This window comes from Trichomycterus rosablanca, chromosome 1 (assembly GCF_030014385.1).
Source record: "Trichomycterus rosablanca isolate fTriRos1 chromosome 1, fTriRos1.hap1, whole genome shotgun sequence".
Lineage (NCBI taxonomy): Eukaryota > Metazoa > Chordata > Actinopteri > Siluriformes > Trichomycteridae > Trichomycterus > Trichomycterus rosablanca.
This window is the reverse complement of record NC_085988.1, coordinates 71,161,706-71,185,208: the sequence shown is the minus strand read 5'-3', so window position 1 is coordinate 71,185,208 and position 23,503 is coordinate 71,161,706. Positions and strand designations below refer to the sequence as shown.

Sequence of the window (23,503 nt, the reverse complement as noted above, 5' to 3'; positions counted from 1 at the left end):
GCTTCGTCTCAAACTGAGTAAATTCCTTTGCTTGCCCGCAGTCTGTTTCTAAACACAGACTACCCTGAAGTCTCTCTTTTCCTTGAGTTTATGTTATAAGGAATGTCAGAGCTTTTAGGCACATACCAAGTCGGTCATGTAAACATTGTTTTTCTACCTTCTACTTCATAACATACTCGTTCCTCCATGAATTCTCTTACCAAAGTCGTCTTCTCCTAATCTTTCATCCATGAAACGCATGACTGCTTCAAACAGCCATCTACAGATTCGCTACAGAACTGCACTTAGCATAGCTTTTAGCTTTAAAATGCATATAAAATTCTCCTTCATCAAGCACTGCTGACCTAACAGAGGTAGGGATCTGAACATCAGTGAGGACACAAAATGACTTGAATGTTGCAAGCTGGTTTATTCCCTCACTACTAAATGTGCGTTAAAATAAATGAGGATCTCATTAGTACTAGGCCAGATTGCTTGAACGCTGGCTGCAGCATCCCACACAGTCCTGAGATAAAAACTTAAAAGTACTGTTCCCTCTTTCTTGGCTAATTTAGTATTTCTTTAAAAAGTGTTTCCAACAAAAAGGTGCTACACAGCTTTAAATAGGTGAACGGCATTCAAAACTAGATTTCTAAAACATCTCACTTGTGGATTCTCGCCTCTCCACAATCTTAAATATCACCATTTGAAGAAAAAAAGAGGTCCGAAGAAAGGATTAGAATTTAACTGACTAGTTTTGGCAACACTGTCCTTTGCTGTATATTCCCATTGGCATCAGTCAACTGTGCCAGGTTAGTCCTTAGTTTTGAGGCTGAGCTTGATGTGGGAGGTAATTTGGAGATAGAGGTTATAGCACCTGTGCCCTCAGTGATTCGCTTTACGGTCGTTTTGTCTCCAGTGGGAGGTTTTGGCAAGCGCCTTCTTAGCCACGGGTGGCGAAGAGCCTGACTAGGGGTCATACGCAAGGCCGGGTCCCACTCCAGGCACTGCTTGAGGAAGTCCAGAAAGAGCAGATCGTCACAGCCTTTCAGTGCCGTTACCCAGTCCTTGCTTCCCGGCGGACCCCGAAGCTTGCCCCTGCGTGACCGTCCACCATTGAGTGCCACCGTTCCATCTGGCAAGGTGGTGACTGTGCAGTAACGTGGGTAACCTTTTGAGCTGATAAAATTTTTGGCTCTCTTAGATGAATCCAACAGCTTCTGAGAGGGCATTCCCAGTAGTTCTATGACACATGCTAGTTGGTCTCCTTCATCTTCCCCGGGCAAAAGAGGGTACCCTGTTAGTAATTCCGCCAAGATACAACCCAAGCTCCACATGTCAATTGGCATTCCATAGCGAGAGCCCAGAATGACCTCTGGTGCCCTGTAGAAGCGCGACTGGATGTAAGTGTAGACCCGCTGGTGTTCAAAGCAGCTGGAGCCGAAGTCGATGACTTTTATTCCGCTGCGCCCCTGCTGCTTCAGTAGGATGTTCTCGGGTTTGAGGTCGCAATGAATGATCCTGTTTTTGTGCAGAGAGTCCAGGCACTGCAGAATGGAGTGCGCGAACTTGCGCACCAATGGCAAACTGAAGCCCTGAAACTTGTTTTTCTTTATGAGCTCGTAAAGGTTCATGCTAAGTAGCTCGAATGTCATGCAGATGTGGTTGCGGAATGTGAAGTGCTCCAGCATGTGGATGACATTCATTGTAGAGTCTTTGTCCTGCTTCCGCAAGTGCTCTAAGATCCGAATCTCCTCAGCTGCTTGGCGGTGAAAGCGCTTCTCATTGCGTACCATTTTCAAGGCCACGTGCTGGTGGGCTTTGTGGTCGTAGGCCTTTACTACTTGTCCGAAACTGCCCTTGCCAATGACCTTTAGGACTTCGTACCTGTAGGCTATGTGGTCATGAGGTACATGGATATATGAGCCCTGATCGTCATCGTAACCTGCGTTGTTGGAGCCCCCGACCACACCTTGCCGTTTCTTCGCATTTGGTCCCACGAAGTAGATTTCAGAGTAGCTGTAGATCTCTTGGTGCTCAAATGCTGTCAGTTTGGACACATACTGCTTCATGGCCTGCTCGGGAGTCAGAGGGACTAGCTTGGGCTTGCTGTCGGTTGATTTGTTGGAGATGGAACTTCCATCTCGACCCGGGGAGCTTTCTTGTTGATGCTCTGGCAAGGGCAAGCCTGTTCTGCTTACTGGCGACAACCCATTTGGCTGTGTCGTCAGCACTGTCCGCTTATTGCTGTTTTCCTCAAACAGCTGCTGAACGTGGATCTGCTGGTGGTTCCCGACGTGCAGATGGTCGTTCATGGTGTTCTTATTGCCACCAAGCTACCAAAAGAATAAACACAAAATATATTAGAACGTTGTTAGAGTACAAAACATACACTGATCAGGCATAACATTATGACCACCTTCCAAATATTGTCTTGGTCCCCCTTTTGCTGCTCTATACGCAACAAACTGTGATGCACTGTGTATTCTGACACCTTTCTATCAGAACCAGCATTAACTTCTTCAGCAATTTAAGCTAGATCGGACCACACGGGCCAGCCTTCCCTTCCCATGTGCGCTTCAATGAGCCATGACCCTGTCGCCGGTTTACCACTGTTCCTTCCTTGGACCACTTTTATCATATACTGACCACTGCAGACTGGGAACACCCCACAAGAGCTGCTTTGGAGATGCTCTGACCCAGTCGTCTAGCCATCACAATTTGGCCCTTGTCAAACTCGCTCAAATCTAATATATCCCACCCACTAACAGGTGCTGTGATGAAGAGGTAATCAGTGTTATTGACTTCACCTGTCAGTGGTCATAATGATATGCCTGGGCGGTGTAGAATACAATAAACAAGTCTCTGATATGTGGCAAATGAACAAGCCCAAAATGGTCTTTTTGCTTTAGAGAACTTAATGTTCTCTGTGGACACATTTTCACTGTCTTTGGTCCATCTGAAGTGAGCTCGAGCCCAGGGAACTCTGCTTGTGTTTCTGCATAGACTTGAGCTATGGCTTTCTCTTATGTCATAGGGTTTCAAGTTGCATTTTCTAATGCAGTGGCAATCAAGAAAAATCTCCCAAACCTATGTGGCTATATTTATCACAGTAGTATGATGATTTCTCATGCAATAGCATCTAAAAGGTTAATGGTCAGGCACATTTAGTTTCCAACCTGGCAGTACATAACCTTTGGTGTTTTCAGATCCCCAAATCTTTTCACAATATTGGGTGTGTTCGAAAACCTAGTAAGCTACCTTGCTGTCTTACTGCCTACCTTGTTTACTCTGGTGAGTTATTTTCAAGGCAGGACCGGTTTTTCATATGAAAACTTTGTATTAATTCAGTGACTTATTTGGTTTATAAGCAAGTCTACTGCCTACATAGGCAGCTGCCTAAGTAGAGAGGATTCTAAAAAGTGATTGACTTATAAGGAAGGTTTATTTAAACGCACTACTTACACAGAGATTCCATCGGTTTTCGCTTACTAAGCTTACACAGTTAGCATCATGCCATTTAAACCAATGGGATGGGGTGGCACAACACGCTAGCATGTCAACTAACATCTCCCTTCGTGTACCGAAAATGGTTAAATTCGCTGACAAACCCGAATTTGCAAATAAAAACACTTGTACACGTTTATACAAATTAAACATTTTATGTTTGAAAATAACCGTCCGCCATGTTTTTTATTTTTCTATGAGAAAAGCCACACAGAATGCTGGGATTGGATCGGATGCTCACTCGTTCTTGAGTCAAAATGGCATTGAAATTTTGAGATATCTTACTAGTGAGGATATTAAGGCATCTAGGATTTCGAACAGCCTCCTTCTCGGGAGCACGCGTACGATGATGTAAAATGCTGCCTATGTAGAGAGCTCACTAGGTTTTAGAACACACCCATAATGTACGGTTGATGGTGAAAGACCTAAATTATTAGCAATCCTGTCTTAATTTAAGAAATGCTTTTGAGCTGATTAACAATTCTCTAAGGACAACTGGCACAAAGTGGTATTCCACAGCCCATCCTTGCTTGCAAAGATTAAGCAAAGCGGAATTTGTACTTCTAGCACATGATTGACAGTTTAACATATTACAAACAACTGCATAAAAATTGAAATCAAGCCGCTCAGGTGGTGCAGCGGTAAAACACACGCTGTTCACCAGAGCTGAGATCTCAAATACATCGTATCGAATCTCGGCTCTGCCTTGCCGGCCAGGGCCGAGTAGCTACATGAACAACGATTGGCCTGTTGTTCAGGTAAGGGGCGGGACTAAAGTCGGATGGGGACTCTCTCTCAGACTAGTGCGATTAAGACCTTTGCTGGCTGGTTGGTGGCGCCTGAACGGAGATGGGGAAGGAGTGCGGTAGGGGGTGTGGCCCTCCGTGCACAGTGCTGTACCACACTGCGCTCATCAAGTGTAGGTGATAAGATGTTCGATTGCTGTGCACATGTCAGAGGGGGCCTGGAGCAGCCTCGTCCTCCTCAATCAGGAGCAGGGACCAGCATTAGTGAGAGGATGATTGACGGGTAGAAGTTAAAGTGGGAGAAAAAGGGATCAAAAAATTGAAATCAATAGTAAAACTAAAGCTTTAGTCAAAATAACACACATTCACATTATAAAATACTCTGAGCCCCAACATGGACCACATTTGGCCAACCCCCAAATATGTCCTGTTTCAGATCCAGACTATATTCTACAGTGTTTCCTTTCTGGATCAGTTAGATCCTTTTGTTTATGCTGTGCCCCTTGTAGCTTTTTAGTCTTTACAGGTACAGCACTATAGTGACTATTAAAGAGGATCTTCTTGAAGTCTGCTTAATTTGGAGAAGGAATTCATTTACACTTTAATCCATTCTCAAGCTGGCCACACTCAGGAACTTAATCGTCCTTGTCTGTTTTAGCACAAACAAAGATGTCTGATCCACATTCTCTGAAGAAGCACAAAGACACTGCCTGGAAAGGAAAATATCAGCAGATCAGCAGATCGCGGAACAATCATCTTAAACTGGCTATGCAAACAGACAATGTACGTGTATAAAGTTTTTCTTAGTGCGCTTAACATTGAGATATCCTCTTAAAAGCACAACTTTGTTTCTCAAAACATGAGGCATGTATTTCCTGCTTTCATAAAGATCTATCTGCAAATTATGCTTGAAGATCTGACTGTCTGCAACTTGTTTTCACAATGATATCCTGTTTCTGAAGTTAGAAGAATTCCTCTGTCTACATACAAAAAGGGTCCCATCCATTCTAGAGTCCAATCCAGCCAAAACAGGTTAATGTCTTATGTCTAAACAACTGATATGTGTTTTGTTAAAATAAGACAGGCAATGTTGGTTATGTTACTTATTAAAAATGTAGACAATTTATTTTCACTTCAAAAGTTCTTTATCCTTGACCGGGTTGTGGTGGTTCTAGATGCAATATAATTTAATTTTATAATTGTAATGTTTGCACACATTTAGGAAGGCTTAACCCTGTTGATGTTTCCTTTTAAAGTTACATTTGAAACTTCATTTTTTTGGTTTGTTTGTTTATTAGGATTTTAACGTCATGTTTTACACTTTGGTTACATTCATGACATGAACGGTAGATACTCATTACACAAGATTCACCAGTTCACGAAGTTATATCAAACCCAGTCTTGGACAATTTTGTGTCTCTAATTCACCTCACTTGCATGTCTTTGGACTGTAGGAGGAAACCGAAGTATCCGACGGAAACCCACACGGACATGTGGAGAACATGCAAACTCCACACAGAAAGGACCCGGACCGCCCAACCTGGGGATCGAACCCAGACCTTCTTGCTGTGAGGCGACAGTGCTACACACTTAGCCACCGTGCCGCCCCTAGTTTTTTGGTAATATGAAGCATTTACGTGTTTGATATTGCGATCTTCATCATTATAAGCTTGGATCAAACAGGCCTTGATCCAAGCTCATAATGAATTTGAAAGGAACCTTGCACCATTTCATTTCCCCTTTTGTTTTGGGCCCCTCTGTAGTTTATTCAAAATCTGGACAGGTGGAGAAAAAAAAAAGGGGGGGGGGGGGGGGGGTCATGGGAAGGGCTGTGTACAGACAGCTGCAGAGGACACACAACTGGAGCCAAACAAAAACACAGTACCTGAGGTTCTTCAATCATTTTAATGCGTCATACAAATCCATCCATAATAGTTTATAACTAATAGTAAATAAAACTTGTACTTATTTATTTGGTTTACACTCATTTTGATGTCTTGATTTAATAGGATATCCATATTAGGGCTGATAAGTGGCATTAAATGCTGAACTGGTATCAGATCTTGTCAAATTTGAGATAGAATCTGTTTGCTGAGAGTCTGCTCATCCACTGTTAGGATGTCAGTATCTGATCTGTAAGAGATTAAACTCAGGCCTTTCATGCTGGTAGAAAATGACCAGGACACCACTGATATTAAATTATCATGATATTAAATTGTTATTAATCTCACTTATAATGCTTTTATTTAAACAGAATGTGAATTTTTATTTTTATTTTTTTTATTATTAGGATTTTAACTTTGTTTTACACACTTTGGTTACATTCATGACAGGACAGGTAGTTAGTTACACAAATTCATCAGTTCAAGTTTAATGTCAAACACAGTCATGGACAATTTTGTAACTCCAATTAACCTGACTGCATGTATTCGGACTGTGGGAGAAAACCGGAGCTCCCAGAGGAAACCCACACAGACACGGAGGGAACGTGCAAACTCCACACAGTAAGGACCCGGACTTCTCCGCCTAGGAATCGAACCCAGGACCTCCTTGCTGTGAGGCGACAGTGCTACCCACAGAGCCACCGTGCGCCAAATGTAAATTTTGAACCAGAAAATGATTAAAGTTTTGAACAATCATGTCTGTTATGCTAAGAAATAACTTCACCTACTTCCATGTTGTGAGGAGAATTTATTCCAAATAAACTGTATTTAAATCCCAAACGTTAATCCAATCCTAGATTAACTAAGTTAACTACTCTTTTAAAAAATGAACAAGCACCTTTAGTAACAATTTCAGAGGCACATAATAAACATAGAAAATCTTTTTTTGTGTGTTTTAGTACGAGTTCACCCTAGATGAAAGTCATCAGGTCAGTTAAAGAGTTGAGTTGTTAATCTGGCTGATGTTTCTGTTATGGTATGACCGCTGAATTAAAACAAAATCCAACACTTCTTGCTTAAATACATCAGTTCTTTCAGAAACAATACAGTACTGATACAATATACAATGCATTTAAAAGCATTGACTTATTAGAGATTTCTGTGCATGTTGTTTCCTATAAACAAACAGACCAGTAACCCACACCCAAGCCTGTAATGGTTCAGGCGGTTCTCTCCCCATCCCCCATTAACATCCAGCTCCACAGCTTTGCACACAATACACTAAGCCAGACCTAATTATGTCCCTCACCTTCATTTACGACAGCAAACAAGACCAACACTCACATCTGTTTTGGGGAATAGAGTCATTTTATTTTTTTGGTAGAACTTTTGACTCTAAAATTTTTATTTTTAATTCTTAAAGACTATACTGAACCAATTATTTTAAGCCAGAGAAATATTGTTCAAGCTATACCTGTTGATTTTAATTTATTAGATTGTAATTATTATTATGTCATTAGTTGATTCTGACTCCTGGTGACTATTTCATCAGTTTGTCTTATTGATGATAATAGCCTGCCTTCAGCTGAACAATGTTAAAACTGACAATGAATAAATAAACTACATACAGATAAAATATTTAATTTCTAAATCAGTCTCAAGCACCACTTCATCCTGACCGGGATCATGACGAGTTTGATTTCTGGTCAGGCGACTTCGTTTTTCTTCAGTCATTCTGGTGTGGAGTGTCTTGGCATCAGAGATTTGCGACAAGAAAAAACAAAGACAAAAACCAGGATGTTGGGGAAGGAAGAGTAACTGAGGCTGGAGTAAAACATGAAAAGCCGTTCTTTGTTCTTGTTGACTTGTCAAATACTATTATAACTGTTGTTTTTAATGTCTGCTTTAAAGACATGTACTATCTGTTTATTTGTTTGATTCTTTATGCCATGTTAGCCGCTATGGTTATTATCATGGCTAAATAATAGGTCAAAATGGGGGTTAATTCACAGATGTTATATAAGGCTGCCGCAATTGGTCGACCTAGTCGATGACGTCGATGCTAAAAATGCTGATCAATATTTTAAGTCGATGCATCGTTTTTAAAACTATGTTTATAAATTATCCTTTTTAATTTCTACAATGTTTCCATTCATATAAGCATTTATATGATTTCCCTCAGCACTACTTGATGCGTGCATGACCCGAGTCGAATTTGATGCAGTCACTGGTCAGAAGCCGATAGTAAAGAGCTTTCAAAGAAAGGCTAAAAGTTTTCCAAGACTCAAATCATCAAAAGTTTGGGAATACTTAAAACTGGCACAAAACAAAAATGTGGTTTGTACACTGTGCAAAGCTTTGATGGTACCACAGTAGCACCAGCGCCGTGTTGCACGTCTATATTGTTTCAACTTCTTAATCATGGAGATCCTAGAATACTGTATTCCTTAGCAAGTTCAGTTAGGGCGCATTAAGCTTTTTAATCGCGAAGATTTTGGAATACCGTATTTCTTAGCCGAGTTCAGCTAGACCGCCGTGCACTTTGCTGTGTTGGGCTCACGATTTTTGCGATTGCCGCAGCAATCAAAGCGCAAAAAGCTTCTCATGTGAAACACTTACCACTTTGTTTACATGGCTTTGAATTTGAAGTAAGTTTTGAGTGAATGTGTAGGTTAGAATCTGGGCTCATTCTGTCGTTACTGTACGTTGGACTTAATTAGACGAGGCTACCTCTAACTATTTAATTTCTGCTCTAAGTTTAAGCACTTTGCTTTGTGTACAGAATGCCATAAACACATGCTGCACTTTGTTTAATATGGAGCACTTGAGAATTTGATAATACGGACATAAACCCTGTTTACATTTAGTTTTGTGCCATATTTTGTGCCATACAGTTTGTTGTTGAAATAAAAGAAGCGTAAATGAGATTCTGGATTACATGTTTTGAAGGAAAATGAATCGTTAGATTAATCAACTAATTGATAAAAAATAGTCTATAAATTAATCGATAGAAAAAGAGTCGTGGCATTTTAAGTCCTACTGCTTCTAAAAAATTAAGCACTTTTTGGCAGAACTGATGTGAACATTTTCTTGTAGATGTTTGTATTTTAAATATTTAAGTGTTGTCCATCTTGTGACAATCATACAGGATGTGTTTAATACAGGGGGCAAGTGCGAGCCTGGTATGAGTAAGTCTGGTATGTCTTATGCGACATACGATTGTTCCAATCGTTTTTTAGGGTATTGAGGGTCTGTTTTAAATAGGGTCTGTTTTATAGTGGGATGGATCATTAAAATCTAGCTTTCCATACCATATTTAGTTTTGAAGCAGATTACTTAGCTCATCTTTACCACTGCAAGCTGTGATTAAATGTGATTACAATCCAAACAAAAAGCTCATTTGAAATGTAAATTAAATTTGCTGTGCAGTGCAGTGCAAACAAAGACCTTCTATCCCAAACTGGTTGTTCTGCATTTGACAAGTAAACAGACTGTGTGTTCCAACAACTAGGTGGCATGTGGAGTACTGTTTAAACCATGTGTTAAAATACACATGGAATTAAGTGGAATCCTATTTCAGTCCAACTGGCCCTTTAAGGTCACTCCTGACAAGCCTGTAAATGGTTGATCAGCCAACAGGTTTCAAAATCTAGTTAAAGAACTGAGACAGTTTTCTGTGTGTAAAAAAAGGACTGAATCCATGTACATGGATTTTAGTGTAAAATTTTGTTATATTCAAATATTCAACAAGAATCATTTAAGATTATATAAAACACATGTAAGACGGAGAAGCACAAATACACGAATGTAAACTGATTGAAACTGACTAAAGTAAAGCACTTTGTATTAAAATATGAACCACATCCTACACCTAAGACTAGTCTACAGCATAACCACGATATACACCTAAAACTAGTCTACAGCATAGTCAAAATCTACGCCTAAAAGTAGTCTACACCATAACTAACATACACGTATTGCTCTTCAAAAGTTTGCTTTAATAACCATAATCAAAACATAAACTTAAGACTAGTCTGCAGTAAAATCCTGACAAACACCTAAGACTAATCTAGAGCATAATCGTGACATACACCTAAGACTAGTCTAGAGCATAACAATGACACACATTAAGACTACTCCAGAGCATAACCGTGACATACACCTAAGACAAGTCTAGAGCATAATCATGACATACATTAGGACTAGTCTAGAGCATAATCGCAACATACACATAAGACTATTCCAGAGCATAATCGTAAATCATTAAGACTAGTCTAGTGCATAATCGCGACATACACTTAAGATTAGTCTACAGCAAAGTCTTGACATCCATTAAGACTAGTCTATAGCATAATTGTGACATACACCAAAACTAATCTACAGTATAATCACGACATACAACTAAGACTAGTCTAGAGGATAATCGCGATACACCTAAGACTAATCTGCAGCAATCACAACGTACACCTAAGACTAGTCTACAGTATAAACACGACATTCATTAAGACTACTCCAAAGCATAATCGTGACATTCATTAGGACTTGTCTAGAGCATAATCATGACATACACCTAAGACTAGTCTAAAGCACAATCGTGACATACACCTAAGATTAGTCTAGAGCATAATCTTGACATCCATTTAAACTAGTCTAGAGCATAATCGCAAAAATACACCTAAGACCAGTCAACAGTATATTCATGACATACACCTAGGACTAGTCTAGAGCATAATCATGACATATATTGGGACTTGTATAAAGCATAACCATGACATACACCTAGGACAAGTCTAGAGCATAATCTTGACATATATTGGGACTTGTATAAAGCATAACCATGACATACACCTAGGACAAGTCTAGAGCATAATCTTGACATATATTGGGACTTGTATAAAGCATAACCATGACATACACCTAGGACAAGTCTAGAGCATAATCTTGACATACATTAAGTATAACCATGTTATACAACTAGGACTAGTCTAGACCATAATCGCAACATACACCTATGACTAGTCTACATTATAATCACAACATACACCAAAACTAGTCTACAGTATAACCATGATATACAACTAGGACTAGTCTAGAGCATAATCGCAACATACACCTAAGACTAGTCTACAGTACAATCACAACATACACCAAGACTAGTCTTCAGTATAACCATGATATACAACTAGGACTAGTCTAGAGCATAATCGCAACATACACCTAAGACTAGTCTACATTATAATCACAACATACACCAAGACTAGTCCACAGTATAACCATGATATACAACTAGGACTAGTCTAGAGCATAATCGCAACATACACCTAAGACTAGTCTACATTATAATCACAACATACACCAAGACTAGTCTACAGTATAACCATGATATACAACTAGGACTAGTCTAGAGCATAATCACAACATACACCAAGACTAGTCCACAGTATAACCATGATATACAACTAGGACTAGTCTAGAGCATAATCGCAACATACACCTAAGACTAGTCTACAGTACAATCACAACATACACCAAGACTAGTCCACAGTATAACCATGATATACAACTAGGACTAGTCTAGAGCATAATCGCAACATACACCTAAGACTAGTCTACAGTACAATCACAACATACACCAAGACTAGTCTACAGTATAACCATGATATACAACTAGGACTAGTCTAGAGCATAATCGCAACATACACCTATGGCTAGTCTACATTATAATCACAACATACACCAAGACTAGTCTCCAGTGTAACCATGATATACAACTAGGACTAGTCTAGAGCATAATCGCAACATACACCTAAGAGTAGTCTACAGTACAATCACAACATACACCTAAGACTAGTCTACAGTATAACCATGATATACAACTAGGACTAGTCTAGAGCATAATCACAACATACACCAAGACTAGTCTACAGTATAACCATGATATACAACTAGGACTAGTCTAGAGCATAATCACAACATACACCTAAGACTAGTCTACAGTATAACCATGATATACAACTAGGACTAGTCTAGAGCATAATCGCAACATATACCTAAGACTAGTCTACATTATAATCACAACATACACCAAGACTAGTCTACAGTATAACCATGATATACCACTAGGACTAGTCTAGAGCATAATCGCAACATACACCTAAGACTAGTCTACAGTATAACCATGATATACAACTAGGACTAGTCTAGAGCATAATCGCAACATACACCTAAGACTAGTCTACAGTATAACCATGATATACAACTAGGACTAGTCTAGAGCATAATCGCAACATACACCTAAGACTAGTCTACAGTATAACCATGATATACAACTAGGACTAGTCTAGAGCATAATCACAACATACACCTAAGACTAGTCTACAGTATAACCATGATATACAACTAGGACTAGTCTAGAGCATAATCGCAACATACACCTAAGACTAGTCTACAGTATAACCATGATACACAACTAGGACTAGTCTAGAGCATAATCGCAACATACACCTAAGAGTAGTCTACAGTACAATCACAACATACACCTAAGACTAGTCTACAGTATAACCATGATATACAACTAGGACTAGTCTAGAGCATAATCACAACATACACCAAGACTAGTCTACAGTATAACCATGATATACAACTAGGACTAGTCTAGAGCATAATCGCAACATACACCTAAGACTAGTCTACAGTATAATCACAACATACACCAAACTAGTCTACAGTGTAACCATGACATAAAACTAAGACTAGGTAGAAACAATTACATATACTATGATGTTTTGGGCCTGTCGCCCCAAAAAATTCGAATGCCCTTACTTTGCATTATTTAAAAAACAAAAACCAACTACATCCAAAGAACTCCTGATGAACCCTTGTGTGCTACATTACTCAGTAGAAGGTTAAAGTAGTAAAGAACGAGGTCTAGCTGTAGGTACTATGCAGTAATGTAGTATGTAGTGTTAGAATCAGGCCGTGTGGTAATACGCTTACCGTGAGTGAGTTTCCGTTCCTGAGAGGCGGCAGTGTGACAGGCGATGGCGGCTCGCTTCCTGCTCCAGACCGGAGAGCCCCGGTGCAAAGCTCACCCCCTTTACCTGAGTACCATTAAAAAACATATATTCACTATTACAAATGTTAATAGAATCAGGCTAGAAGGCTAATTACACTACAGCACGTCTGACAGAAAATACTGCTGCTAGCGTACATGGTGTTCATGAGCTAGTCGCTTACTGTACTACTGTGTTACTAACCTCTGCACCGGTTTTACCCTAAAACACAAGTTTTAGATACACCGACACGGAGTCAAATCAGCAATTTATCTAAAAAACGAGAAGTGCAACATTTACGGAGGATACAAATTCATCTAAATACACAAAAACTACACGTTAGGACGTCGAGGCGAAGCTAAGCGTACAAGTAAACCATGTAACAGGCTATCTGTGACTTTAGATCAAAACACTCAGGCAGAAATAAACACGATCATTAAAATCATCCAGAAATAAAGCAAAAATAATCTTTAGCTTAATGGAAAGCAGGTCGATTTTAGGTACCTTCATTCCCAGCAGAAAACCAAAAGAGCTTTAAAGCTTTGTCTAACCACACTGCATTTTTCAAATAAATCGGATAAACACATCGATATTCCAGCGTCCAACGCGGCGTACAAGTGAAAGCATTTAGCAAAGTAGCGCCCGTCCCCAGGTTTTGAAATCAGACTTTAGGCTTTCTTACCAGTCGGGTAGACAGCAGCGCAGGGTTTCTTGGTTAACATGGCCGCTGGAGAATCACACACACGCACGGAGAGAGAAAAAAACACCCCCACTCCAGTCCAGAATCTCCCCTCCTCCCCCTGTCGGCTGCGCGATCACCACCAGCGACTCCAATCAAACAGCTACATCCAGCATGCTCCACGTTACTGCCGCACACACTACTGCTAGCTCTACAGCAGCTACCCGTGTCTCAGCCCGCACCGAGGAAGCTAGCAGCATCGCCTAGAAACCCGACCAGCAAACAAAACAGACGCGAGCCCGATCCACACGCTTCCACGCTGAATGTCGCGTTTCGAGAGTTCCGGTGTTTGCATGGTAATACACGCTGCTCCCCCACTCGCTCAGAAAAGCCTACACTGACGGGATGAGTCGCTATGGGTGTTGCCAGGTTTATCTAGCGTCCTCCGTCTGACTCCACCACTCTCACCCCCCCCCCCCTCAGTGCTCAACATACCTGGTTGGCTCTGCTGGGAAATAACTTTAGCCAGCTTAATTAGCCCAGTGTATCATGTATCCCAATGCTTAATTCTTCTCTAGAGAACAAAGTGATCATGCACTGAATGCACCCACTGCACCAAAATGATGTATCGCATTAATCTAAACCTATTCTTACCCATCAAATCAAACTCAAATCAAATCAAAACTATTTACATGAAGACATAGCATTATTAGCATTTTGTGGGAATTCTCCAACCCGCCTTATGTATGTTTTTTATTAATCTGTCGTTCCAGCCTCATTCAATGATGTTTTTGACCCTCTAAAATGCATAAGGTTCATTTTAGTGTAGACATGGGGAAAAAACTAGCGTTTGAAATAGCATTATTAGCATTTTGACTTGTCCTGAAGCAAACAAAACACTAAATTTCCCCCATTTGTGGAAATACTCAAACCTCCCTTGTATGTTTTTTTTTTTTATATTTTTGTCACTCCATCCTTACTAAATGATGTTTTGACCCCTAAAAGCATGAAGTTTATTTTAGGTAATTAGAATCGCAAATAGCATTAAAAGCATTTAGACAAAACAAAACACTACAGTGCTTATAGCGCCCTTTTGTGGGGAAACTCTAACCTGCCTTTTATGGTTTTTATTAATCTGTCGTTTTATCCTCACTAAATGTTGTTTCTGACCCCCAAAATGCAAAAAGTTCATTTTAGTGTAGATATGGAAAACGACTAGCATCTGAAATAGCATTAATATCCTTTTAACTTGTCCTGAAGCAAACAAAACACTACAGTGCTTGTTGTGCCCATTTGTGGGGAAAGTTCAACCCGCCTTATGTATGTTTTGATTTATCTGTCGTTTCAGCCTCACTAAATGATGTTTTTGACCCCCTAAAATGCGTAAAGTTCATTTTAGTGTACATATGAAAAGAAGTTAGCGATTGAAATAGCATTATTAGCATTTTGACTTGTCCTAAAGCAAACAAAACACTACAGTGCCTTATGTATGTTTTATTAATCTGTCATTCTATCCTCACTAAATGATGTTTTGACCCCCTAAATTGCATAAAGTTCATTTTAGTGTAGATATGGAAAACGACAAGCATATGAAATCGCATTAATAGCCTTTTAACTTGTCCTGAAGCAAACTAAATGCTACAGTTCATTTTAGTGTGAATATGGAAAAAATAGCATTTAAAAATAGCATTAATAGCATTTTGACTTGTTCTGTAGCAAACAAAACACTACAGTGCTTGTAGCGCCCTTTTGTGGGGACATTCCAACCCGCCTTATGTATGTTTTGATTTATCTGTCGTTCCAGCCTCACTAAATGATGTTTTTGACCCCCTAAATTGCGTAAAGTTTATTTTAGTGTAGATATGGAAAACAACTAGCATTTGAAATAGCATTTATAGCATTTTAACTTGTCCTGAAGCAAACAAAATGCTACAGTGCTTGTAGCACCCATTTCCAACCTGCCTTATGTATGTTTTTATTAATCTGTCATTCCAGCCTCACTAAATGATGTTTTTGACCCCCTAAAATACATAAAGTTTATGTATTAGTGTTTATGTAAATAGGGGAAAACTAGCAATTGAAATAGCATTAAAAGCATTTTGCTTTGTCATGAAGCAAACAAAAACATATTGCTAGTAGCACCCACATATGGAAAAACTTCAACCTGCCTTATGTATGTTTTTATTAATTTGGCGTTCCATCCTTCCAAATGATTTTTTGACCCCCTAAAATACATGAAGTTTATTTAATGTAAATACGGGAAAAACTATCATTTTAAATAGCATTAAAATCATTTTGCTTTGTCCTGAAGCAAACAAAAACACATTGCTAGTAGCACCAATATGTGGGGAAACTCCAACCTGCCACATGTATGCCTTTTTATTACTCTGTTCTTACACCTCCAATTAATGGTATTTTGGACCCCCTAAATACATAAAGTTCATTTTAGAGTAAATAGTGAGAAAAAAAATAAGCATCTGGTCTTAGTCTATGTTCTTCTACAAATATGTTCTACAGTGACATTTTAAACTGAGAGGTTCTCAAATCACATACAGTGTAATATGTTTTAATGCCCAATGAGCAACTAAAACACATCTAAACTGTTATCTTAATAAATTTGAATAAAACATGTAATAAATCTTAAATCTGTGTATGTTTAAGTAGGTTTTTATTTCACTGACACTTCCCAAAACATACCAGTAAAAGAAATAGCTTCTCATATTTTATCTCATATAGGGGTTATGGTCAGTATTACAATAAATTAACTAAGTTTAATAGCTTGCTCAGCATCTTAGCATATGTTATGATCATTATGTCATCCTTTAATAATATGCACATTGTACCAAATGTAATCTTACACAAACATTCTAACTATGTGTAAACAGTGTGGGAGCCTTCTCCACCTAGCTAGTTGGTTCCACTGCTTTCCTATCACAGTCCACAGTAATGCATGTTTGCATTTGCAGTCATGTTCTCTGTTTCCATAGAGTTTAAACAAGGATAACAGTTTTACATCCACACCCATGCAGTTAAAGTTGTACTCTCTATCCACTAGAGGGTGGAGTAAAACATCTGACCTGCCCGAGGCCAATCAAGGCTTCAGGGCAAAAAAATGAACCATATATGTTTATATAGTCAAACACCACACACAAACACCATATACATCTCTGTTATTTTAATATTTTAATTTTATTATACATGCTATCTGGGGCATACACGTATCTGGAACCTGTAAAAATGCAGTCTCTGTGGCCCCACCTCATCTCTTTTTATTCCAAGCACTTTAAGGGTTCGACTGTCCCCTCCACTGTGACACACCTGTTAACAGACATGTGTATTTAGGTTTGTAACAGTGCATCTCCATGTTTATAGCATGTACTATAGTTCTATGTACTATCACTGTGTCCTCAAGGGTGGAATAAACAGTAGGCCTGCTTCCTTTGACAGGCTTGGATTGACTGCCCATTAAGGGCCTGAACAGTGCATATAGTTCACCCATGTGCTGTCACATGTTAGCTGGCACGTATGCTTTCAAGTGACTGCAGCTGCTCTCTCAAAGTGTGATATGATTTGTCTGTGTGAATGGGCTGTCTACTTGCCTATAATAATATGCCCAGCATTTTTAAGGGCATTACTTTCTGGGGCATTCCTATTACCCATAAAATTCCACAATTATTATGTAAAGCCATCAAATACCAGTGAGCGAATTATGAGAGAATTTTTGCATAATGTATCACCTGTAATGGCTGCACAATTTGATGTAAGCTTTGCACGACAGCTATATACAATGGGGTCAAAAAGTATTTAGTCAGCCACTGATTGTGCAGGTTCTCCTACTTCGAAAGATGAGAGAGGTCTGTAATTTTCATCATAGGTACACTTCAACTATGAGAGACAAAATGAGAAAAAAAAATCCAGGAAATCACATTGTAGGATTTTTAAAGAATTTATTCGTAAATTATGGTGGAAAATAAGTATTTGGTCAATAACAAACAAGCAAGATTTCTGGCTTTCACAGACCTGTAACTTATTCTTTAAGAGGCTCTTCTGGCACCTGTTTGACCTCGTTATCTGTATAAAAGACACCTGTCCACAGCCTCAAACAGTCAGACTCCAAACTCAACCATGGCCAAGACCAAAGAGCTGTCGAAGGACACCAGGAAGAAAATTGTAGACCTGCACCAGGCTGGGAAGAGTAAATCTACAATAGGCAAGCAGGTTGGTGTGAATAAATCAACTGTGGGAACAATTGTAAGAAAATGGAAGACATACAAGACCATTGATAATCTCCCTTGGGGTCAATATCTACCCATGGGGTCAAAATGATCATGAGAACGGTGAGCAAAAATCCCAGAACTACACGGAGGGACCTGATGAATGACCTGCAGAGAGCTGGGACCAAAGTAACAAAGGCTACCATCAGTAACACACTACACCGAGAGGGACTCAAATCCTGCAGTGCCAGGCGTGTCCCCCTGCTTAAGCCAGTACATGTCCAGGCCCGTCTGAAGTTTGCCAGAGAGCATATGGATGATCCAGAAGAGGATTGGGAGAATATCATGTGGTCAGATGAAACCAAAATGGAACTTTTTGGTAAAAACTCAACTCGTCGTGTTTGGAGGAAGAAGAAAAACCCAAGAACACCACTGTGAAGCATGGGGGTGGCAACATCATGCTTTGGGGCTGTTTTTCTGCAAAGGGGACAGGACAACTGATCCGTGTTAAGGGAAGAATGAACGGGGCCATGTATCGTGCGATTTTAAGCCAAAACCTCCTTCCATCAGTGAGAGCATTGAAGATGGAACGTGGCTGGGTCTTCCAGCATGACAATGATCCCAAACACACCGCTCGGGCAACGAAGGAGTGGCTCCGTAAAAAGCATTTCAAGGTCCTGGAGTGGCCTAGCCAGTCTCCAGACCTCAACCCCATAGAAAATTTGTGGAGTCCGTGTTGCCCAGCGACAGCCCCAAAACATCACTGCTCTAGAGGAGATCTGCATGGAGGAATGGGCCAAAATACCAGCTACAGTGTGTGCAAACCTGGTGAAGACTTACAGGAAACGTTTGACCTCTGTCATTGCCAACAAAGGTTATGTTACAAAGTATTGAGTTGAACTTTTGTTATTGACCAAATACTTATTTTCCATCATAATTTACAAATAAATTCTTTAAAAATCCTACAATGTGATTTCCTGGATTTTTTTTTCTCATTTTGTCTCTCATAGTTGAAGTGTACCTATGATGAAAATTACAGACCTCTCTCATCTTTCTAAGTAGGAGAACCTGCACAATCAGTGGCTGACTAAATACTTTTTGGCCCCACTGTAAATCTGCCAGTTTAGTGATTAAATAAACAAGCTCAATGAATAAACATTAATAAATCATGCAGTTACTAGATAGATAGATAGATAGATAGATAGATAGATAGATAGATAGATAGATAGATAGATAGATAGATAGATAGATAGATAGATAGATAGATAGATAGATAGATACTTTATTAATCCCGAAGGAAATTAAATTAACTATAAACAGTTCTTTATTTATATGAGAATGTTTCCCTTAAAATAGTCTTGTATCATAATACATGCATAACATTTTATAACTAAAGTTAATAAAGGGAACAAGATGATATGAACAATCTGTGTATATAATAATCTAATTTACTCAAAGCATTAACATCTGATCCAACTTCAATTTCATTACTGCCCAACCATGCATATATTTATTTATACAAGCAGCCTCTTTATCTTATACATTAAATTAAATATAAAATATATAGGCTGGTCATTTTTTTGTTTGTTTAATAGCAAAATCAACCAGATAACCTTGTAAATGTTTTAGACCTAGTCCTGGTCTGGGTTGCAGTGGCTCTAGCCTCCCCAGAATTACTGGACTCAATGCATTAACACACCCCGAACAAGCCACCAATCCAACACAGGGCCTTTCAGACATACAGACATAGCGTGTCAGTATGTAGACGTTTGACTTTAGCACAATAAAATCTTAATCCTAATTCTCTCTAGATATTAGTGGACAGCATTTAAATGAACAGTTTGCCATTGTTTTCCCCTGATTTCTGTGTTGGGTAGACAGAGGCTCACACTGGTCAGCTGAACTTATCCTAAAGTTACAGTGTATCACAAAAGTGAGTACACCCCTCACATTTCTGCAAATATTTTATTATATCTTTTCATGGGACAACACTATAGACATGAAACTTGGATATAACTTAGAGTAGTCAGTGTACAACTTGTATAGCAGTGTAGATTTACTGTCTTCTGAAAATAACTCAACACACAGCCATTAATGTCTAAATGGCTGGCAACATAAGTGAGTACACCCCACAGTGAACATGTCCAAATTGTGCCCAAAGTGTTAATATTTTGTGTGACCACCATTATTATCCAGCACTGCCTTAACCCTCCTGGGCATGGAATTCACCAGAGCTGCACAGGTTGCTACTGGAATCCTCTTCCACTCCTCCATGATGACATCACGGAGCTGGTGGATGTTAGACACCTTGAACTCCTCCAACTTCCACTTGAGGATGCGCCACAGGTGCTCAATTGGGTTTAGTCCATCACCTTTACCTTCAGCTTCCTCAGCAAGGCAGTTGTCATCTTGGAGGTTGTGTTTGGGGTCGTTATCCTGTTGGAAAACTCAGTTTCAGCCCAGTTTTCGAAGGGAGGGGATCATGCTCTGTTTCAGAATGTCACAGTACATGTTGGAATTCATGTTTCCCTCAATGAACTGCAGCTCCCCAGTGCCAGCAACACTCATGCAGCCCAAGACCATGATGCTACCACCACCATGCTTGACTGTAGGCAAGATACAGTTGTCTTGGTACTTCTCACCAGGGCGCCGCCACACATGCTGGACACCATCTGAGCCAAACAAGTTTATCTTGGTCTCGTCAGACCACAGGGCATTCCAGTAATCCATGTTCTTGGACTGCTTGTCTTCAGCAAACTGTTTGCAGGCTTTCTTGTGCGTCAGCTTCCTTCTGGGATGACGACCATGCAGACCGAGTTGATGCAGTGTGCGGCGTATGGTCTGAGCACTGACAGGCTGACCTCCCACGTCTTCAACCTCTGCAGCAATGCTGGCAGCACTCATGTGTCTATTTTTTAAAGCCAACCTCTGGATATGACGTCGAACACGTGGACTCAACTTCTTTGGTCGACCCTGGCGAAGCCTGTTCCGAGTGGAACCTGTCCTGGAAAACCGCTGTATGACCTTGGCCACCATGCTGTAGCTCAGTTTCAGGGTGTTAGCAATCTTCTTATAGCCCAGGCCATCTTTGTGGAGAGCAACAATTTTATTTCTCACATCCTCAGAGAGTTCTTTGCCATGAGGTGCCATGTTGAATATCCAGTGGCCAGTATGAGAGAATTGTACCCAAAACACCAAATTTAACAGCCCTGCTCCGCATTTACACCTGGGACCTTGACACATGACACCAGGGAGGGACAACGACACATTTGGGCACAATTTGGACATGTTCACTGTGGGGTGTACTCACTTATGTTGCCAGCTATTTAGACATTAATGGCTGTGTGTTGAGTTATTTTCAGAAGACAGTAAATCTACACTGCTATACAAGCTGTACACTGACTACTCTAAGTTATATCCAAGTTTCATGTTTATAGTGTTGTCCCATGAAAAGATATAATGAAATATTTGCAGAAATGTGAGGGGTGTACTCACTTTTGTGATACACTGTAAATCCTAACGCCCATGTCTGTGAACAAATGAAACTGTAGAACTCATAACATGTAACACAATTTCATATACGCCACATATATGACTGATGCACAGAAATACCGTTGATGGTGATGAAGTAGTGATAAACATTACACTACACATAAAGACATTTGCATTCAATGTTTGTTAATCAAGCAGTGATTAATTGGCCTTTCATGTTTTTGGTTAAATGTAAAAAGACTGTACTGATTAATAGGTCGAGACTATGTGTAAAACATTTAACCATAACAATCTATGCTCTGAGAGTGATAGTTTCCAATTCAGGATAAAAATAAATCCAAATTATTGTAAGTTTAAGGAGCAGTTTTCACTTTACTGCTTAAAAATAATTATAAAAAGTATAAATCAAACAAACGAAAACCTTCATCACACTTTGTTAATCAAAATGTCAGTATAATGTCTCTAAAAACGCTTTTTATCTTTTTTATTAAGATTGGAGAGTTGGCATTTTGTATAAAATAAAAAATCTAGGACCAATATAAAATTGTTAGTTCCTCTGGGTTTTCTATTGGTATGTGTTTAGGTAAAATAAAGGTAAAATTGAGTTTTATTCTATAGTTTTAGGACAGTTGGTTAAAATTATACAATGTTTCCAGACCTTGAAAAGTTCTATATTACTTTTCAATATTACTCAAAAGTTCATATTAATTATTAAAACCGCAATACTAATGCTTTAACTTGGGTGACTTTATGTCACTCCAGGCACAAATATTCACACAGCTCGACTTTGTTTAAAGGCTTGTGACCATCCATCTTCCTCCTGATCACATTTTGTGAGGTTTTTAGTGGGGTTCAAGTATGGAGAATGGCACGGCCAATGACAGGTCTTCATCTGGTGGTCCTCCATCCACACCTTGATTGACCTGGTAATGTGGGATGGAGCATTGCCCTATTGGAAAAATCAAATCCTTAGAGTTAGAAACATTGTCAAGTTCAGTCAGTGGAAGCTTGTGTGGGGCTGGATTCCTTCTCCAAGTCAGTTTTGCCAGATTTCAGCCTTGCTAAAGCACCCCTGGTTGTTCATTGATCCACCACCAAATTTTAAAGTGGGTGCAAGAGACTGTGGCTTGTAAGCCTCTCAGGCTCTCCATCTAACCATTGGATGACAAGGTGTTGGGCCAAGCAGAAAATTTGACTCAGAGTCAAACCTCTTCCTTGACCCTTATTAAGAAAGAGCCTTTTTCTAGCTTTGCATGACATTTGCTCTGCCTCGAGGTGGCTGTTGTGAACCGTCCTTCCTGTGCACTTTACAGAAGCTGCCATTTGTAATTCCTATTGCAGGTCACTTCATGTCATCTTATGATTGTTGAGTGACATTCAAATGAGTTGGCAGTCATCCTGGTCAGTAGAGAGTCATTTGTTGTCCCCATGTGCTGTTTGATCTTCTTCTTAATAATGGTCGTCTATGAAATTATGAGAGTGAAAGCAACTTGATGCCCTCTGCCAGTAAAGGCAAAATAAAACCCTTCTTTTCCTTACTCAAAACTTTTTTCACTCTTTTGGAATGATCAATAGTTATTTTTTTATTCCAGTTACTTTTGAGGTACTACTAGCACAGTTTTTGTCGCTCGGCTGGTCCGATTGCAGGAGGGTGACGACAGGACCAGTAATTACTTGTTACACAAGATTCATCAGTTCAAGTTTAATGTCAAATGTCATGTTAATGGAAAATTTTGTATCTCCAATTCACCTCACTTGCACGTCTTTGGACTGTGGGAGGAAATCGGAGCTCCCGGACGAAACTTATGCAGACACGGGGAGAACATGCAAACTTCACATCGAAAGGACCCGGGCCGCTTCACCTGGAGATCGAACCCAGGCAACACTGCTACGCACCAAGCCACCATGCAACCTGAATCTCTACCATACATGTAGAGATGCTAATTTAAAA

The 23,503-nt window shown here is 39.7% G+C and overlaps 1 protein-coding gene across 1 annotated transcript; it reads right to left on the bottom strand.

The window, feature by feature from the left end:
- Positions 1-389: 389 nt before the first annotated feature.
- Positions 390-14,074, bottom strand: dyrk2 (dual-specificity tyrosine-(Y)-phosphorylation regulated kinase 2). The gene is made up of 3 exons (XM_062995959.1): positions 13,850-14,074; positions 13,112-13,215; positions 390-2,315 (listed from the first exon to the last, which is right to left on the bottom strand). The coding sequence occupies exons 1-3, from the start codon at positions 13,887-13,889 to the stop codon at positions 723-725; spliced, it is 1,737 nt and encodes a 578-aa protein (XP_062852029.1). The 5' UTR covers positions 13,890-14,074; the 3' UTR covers positions 390-722.
- Positions 14,075-23,503: the final 9,429 nt, after the last annotated feature.

Excerpts from the sequence above, each read along its gene's own strand:
- dyrk2 (XM_062995959.1), bottom strand. The coding sequence starts at position 13,889 with ATGTTAACCAAGAAACCCTGCGCTGCTGTCTACCCGACTG. Across the intron at positions 13,216-13,849 it reads CGCTGCTGTCTACCCGACTG|GTAAAGGGGGTGAGCTTTGC; the intron begins GTAAGAAAGCCT and ends AATGGTACTCAG. Across the intron at positions 2,316-13,111 it reads GGAACGGAAACTCACTCACG|CTTGGTGGCAATAAGAACAC; the intron begins GTAAGCGTATTA and ends TTCTTTTGGTAG.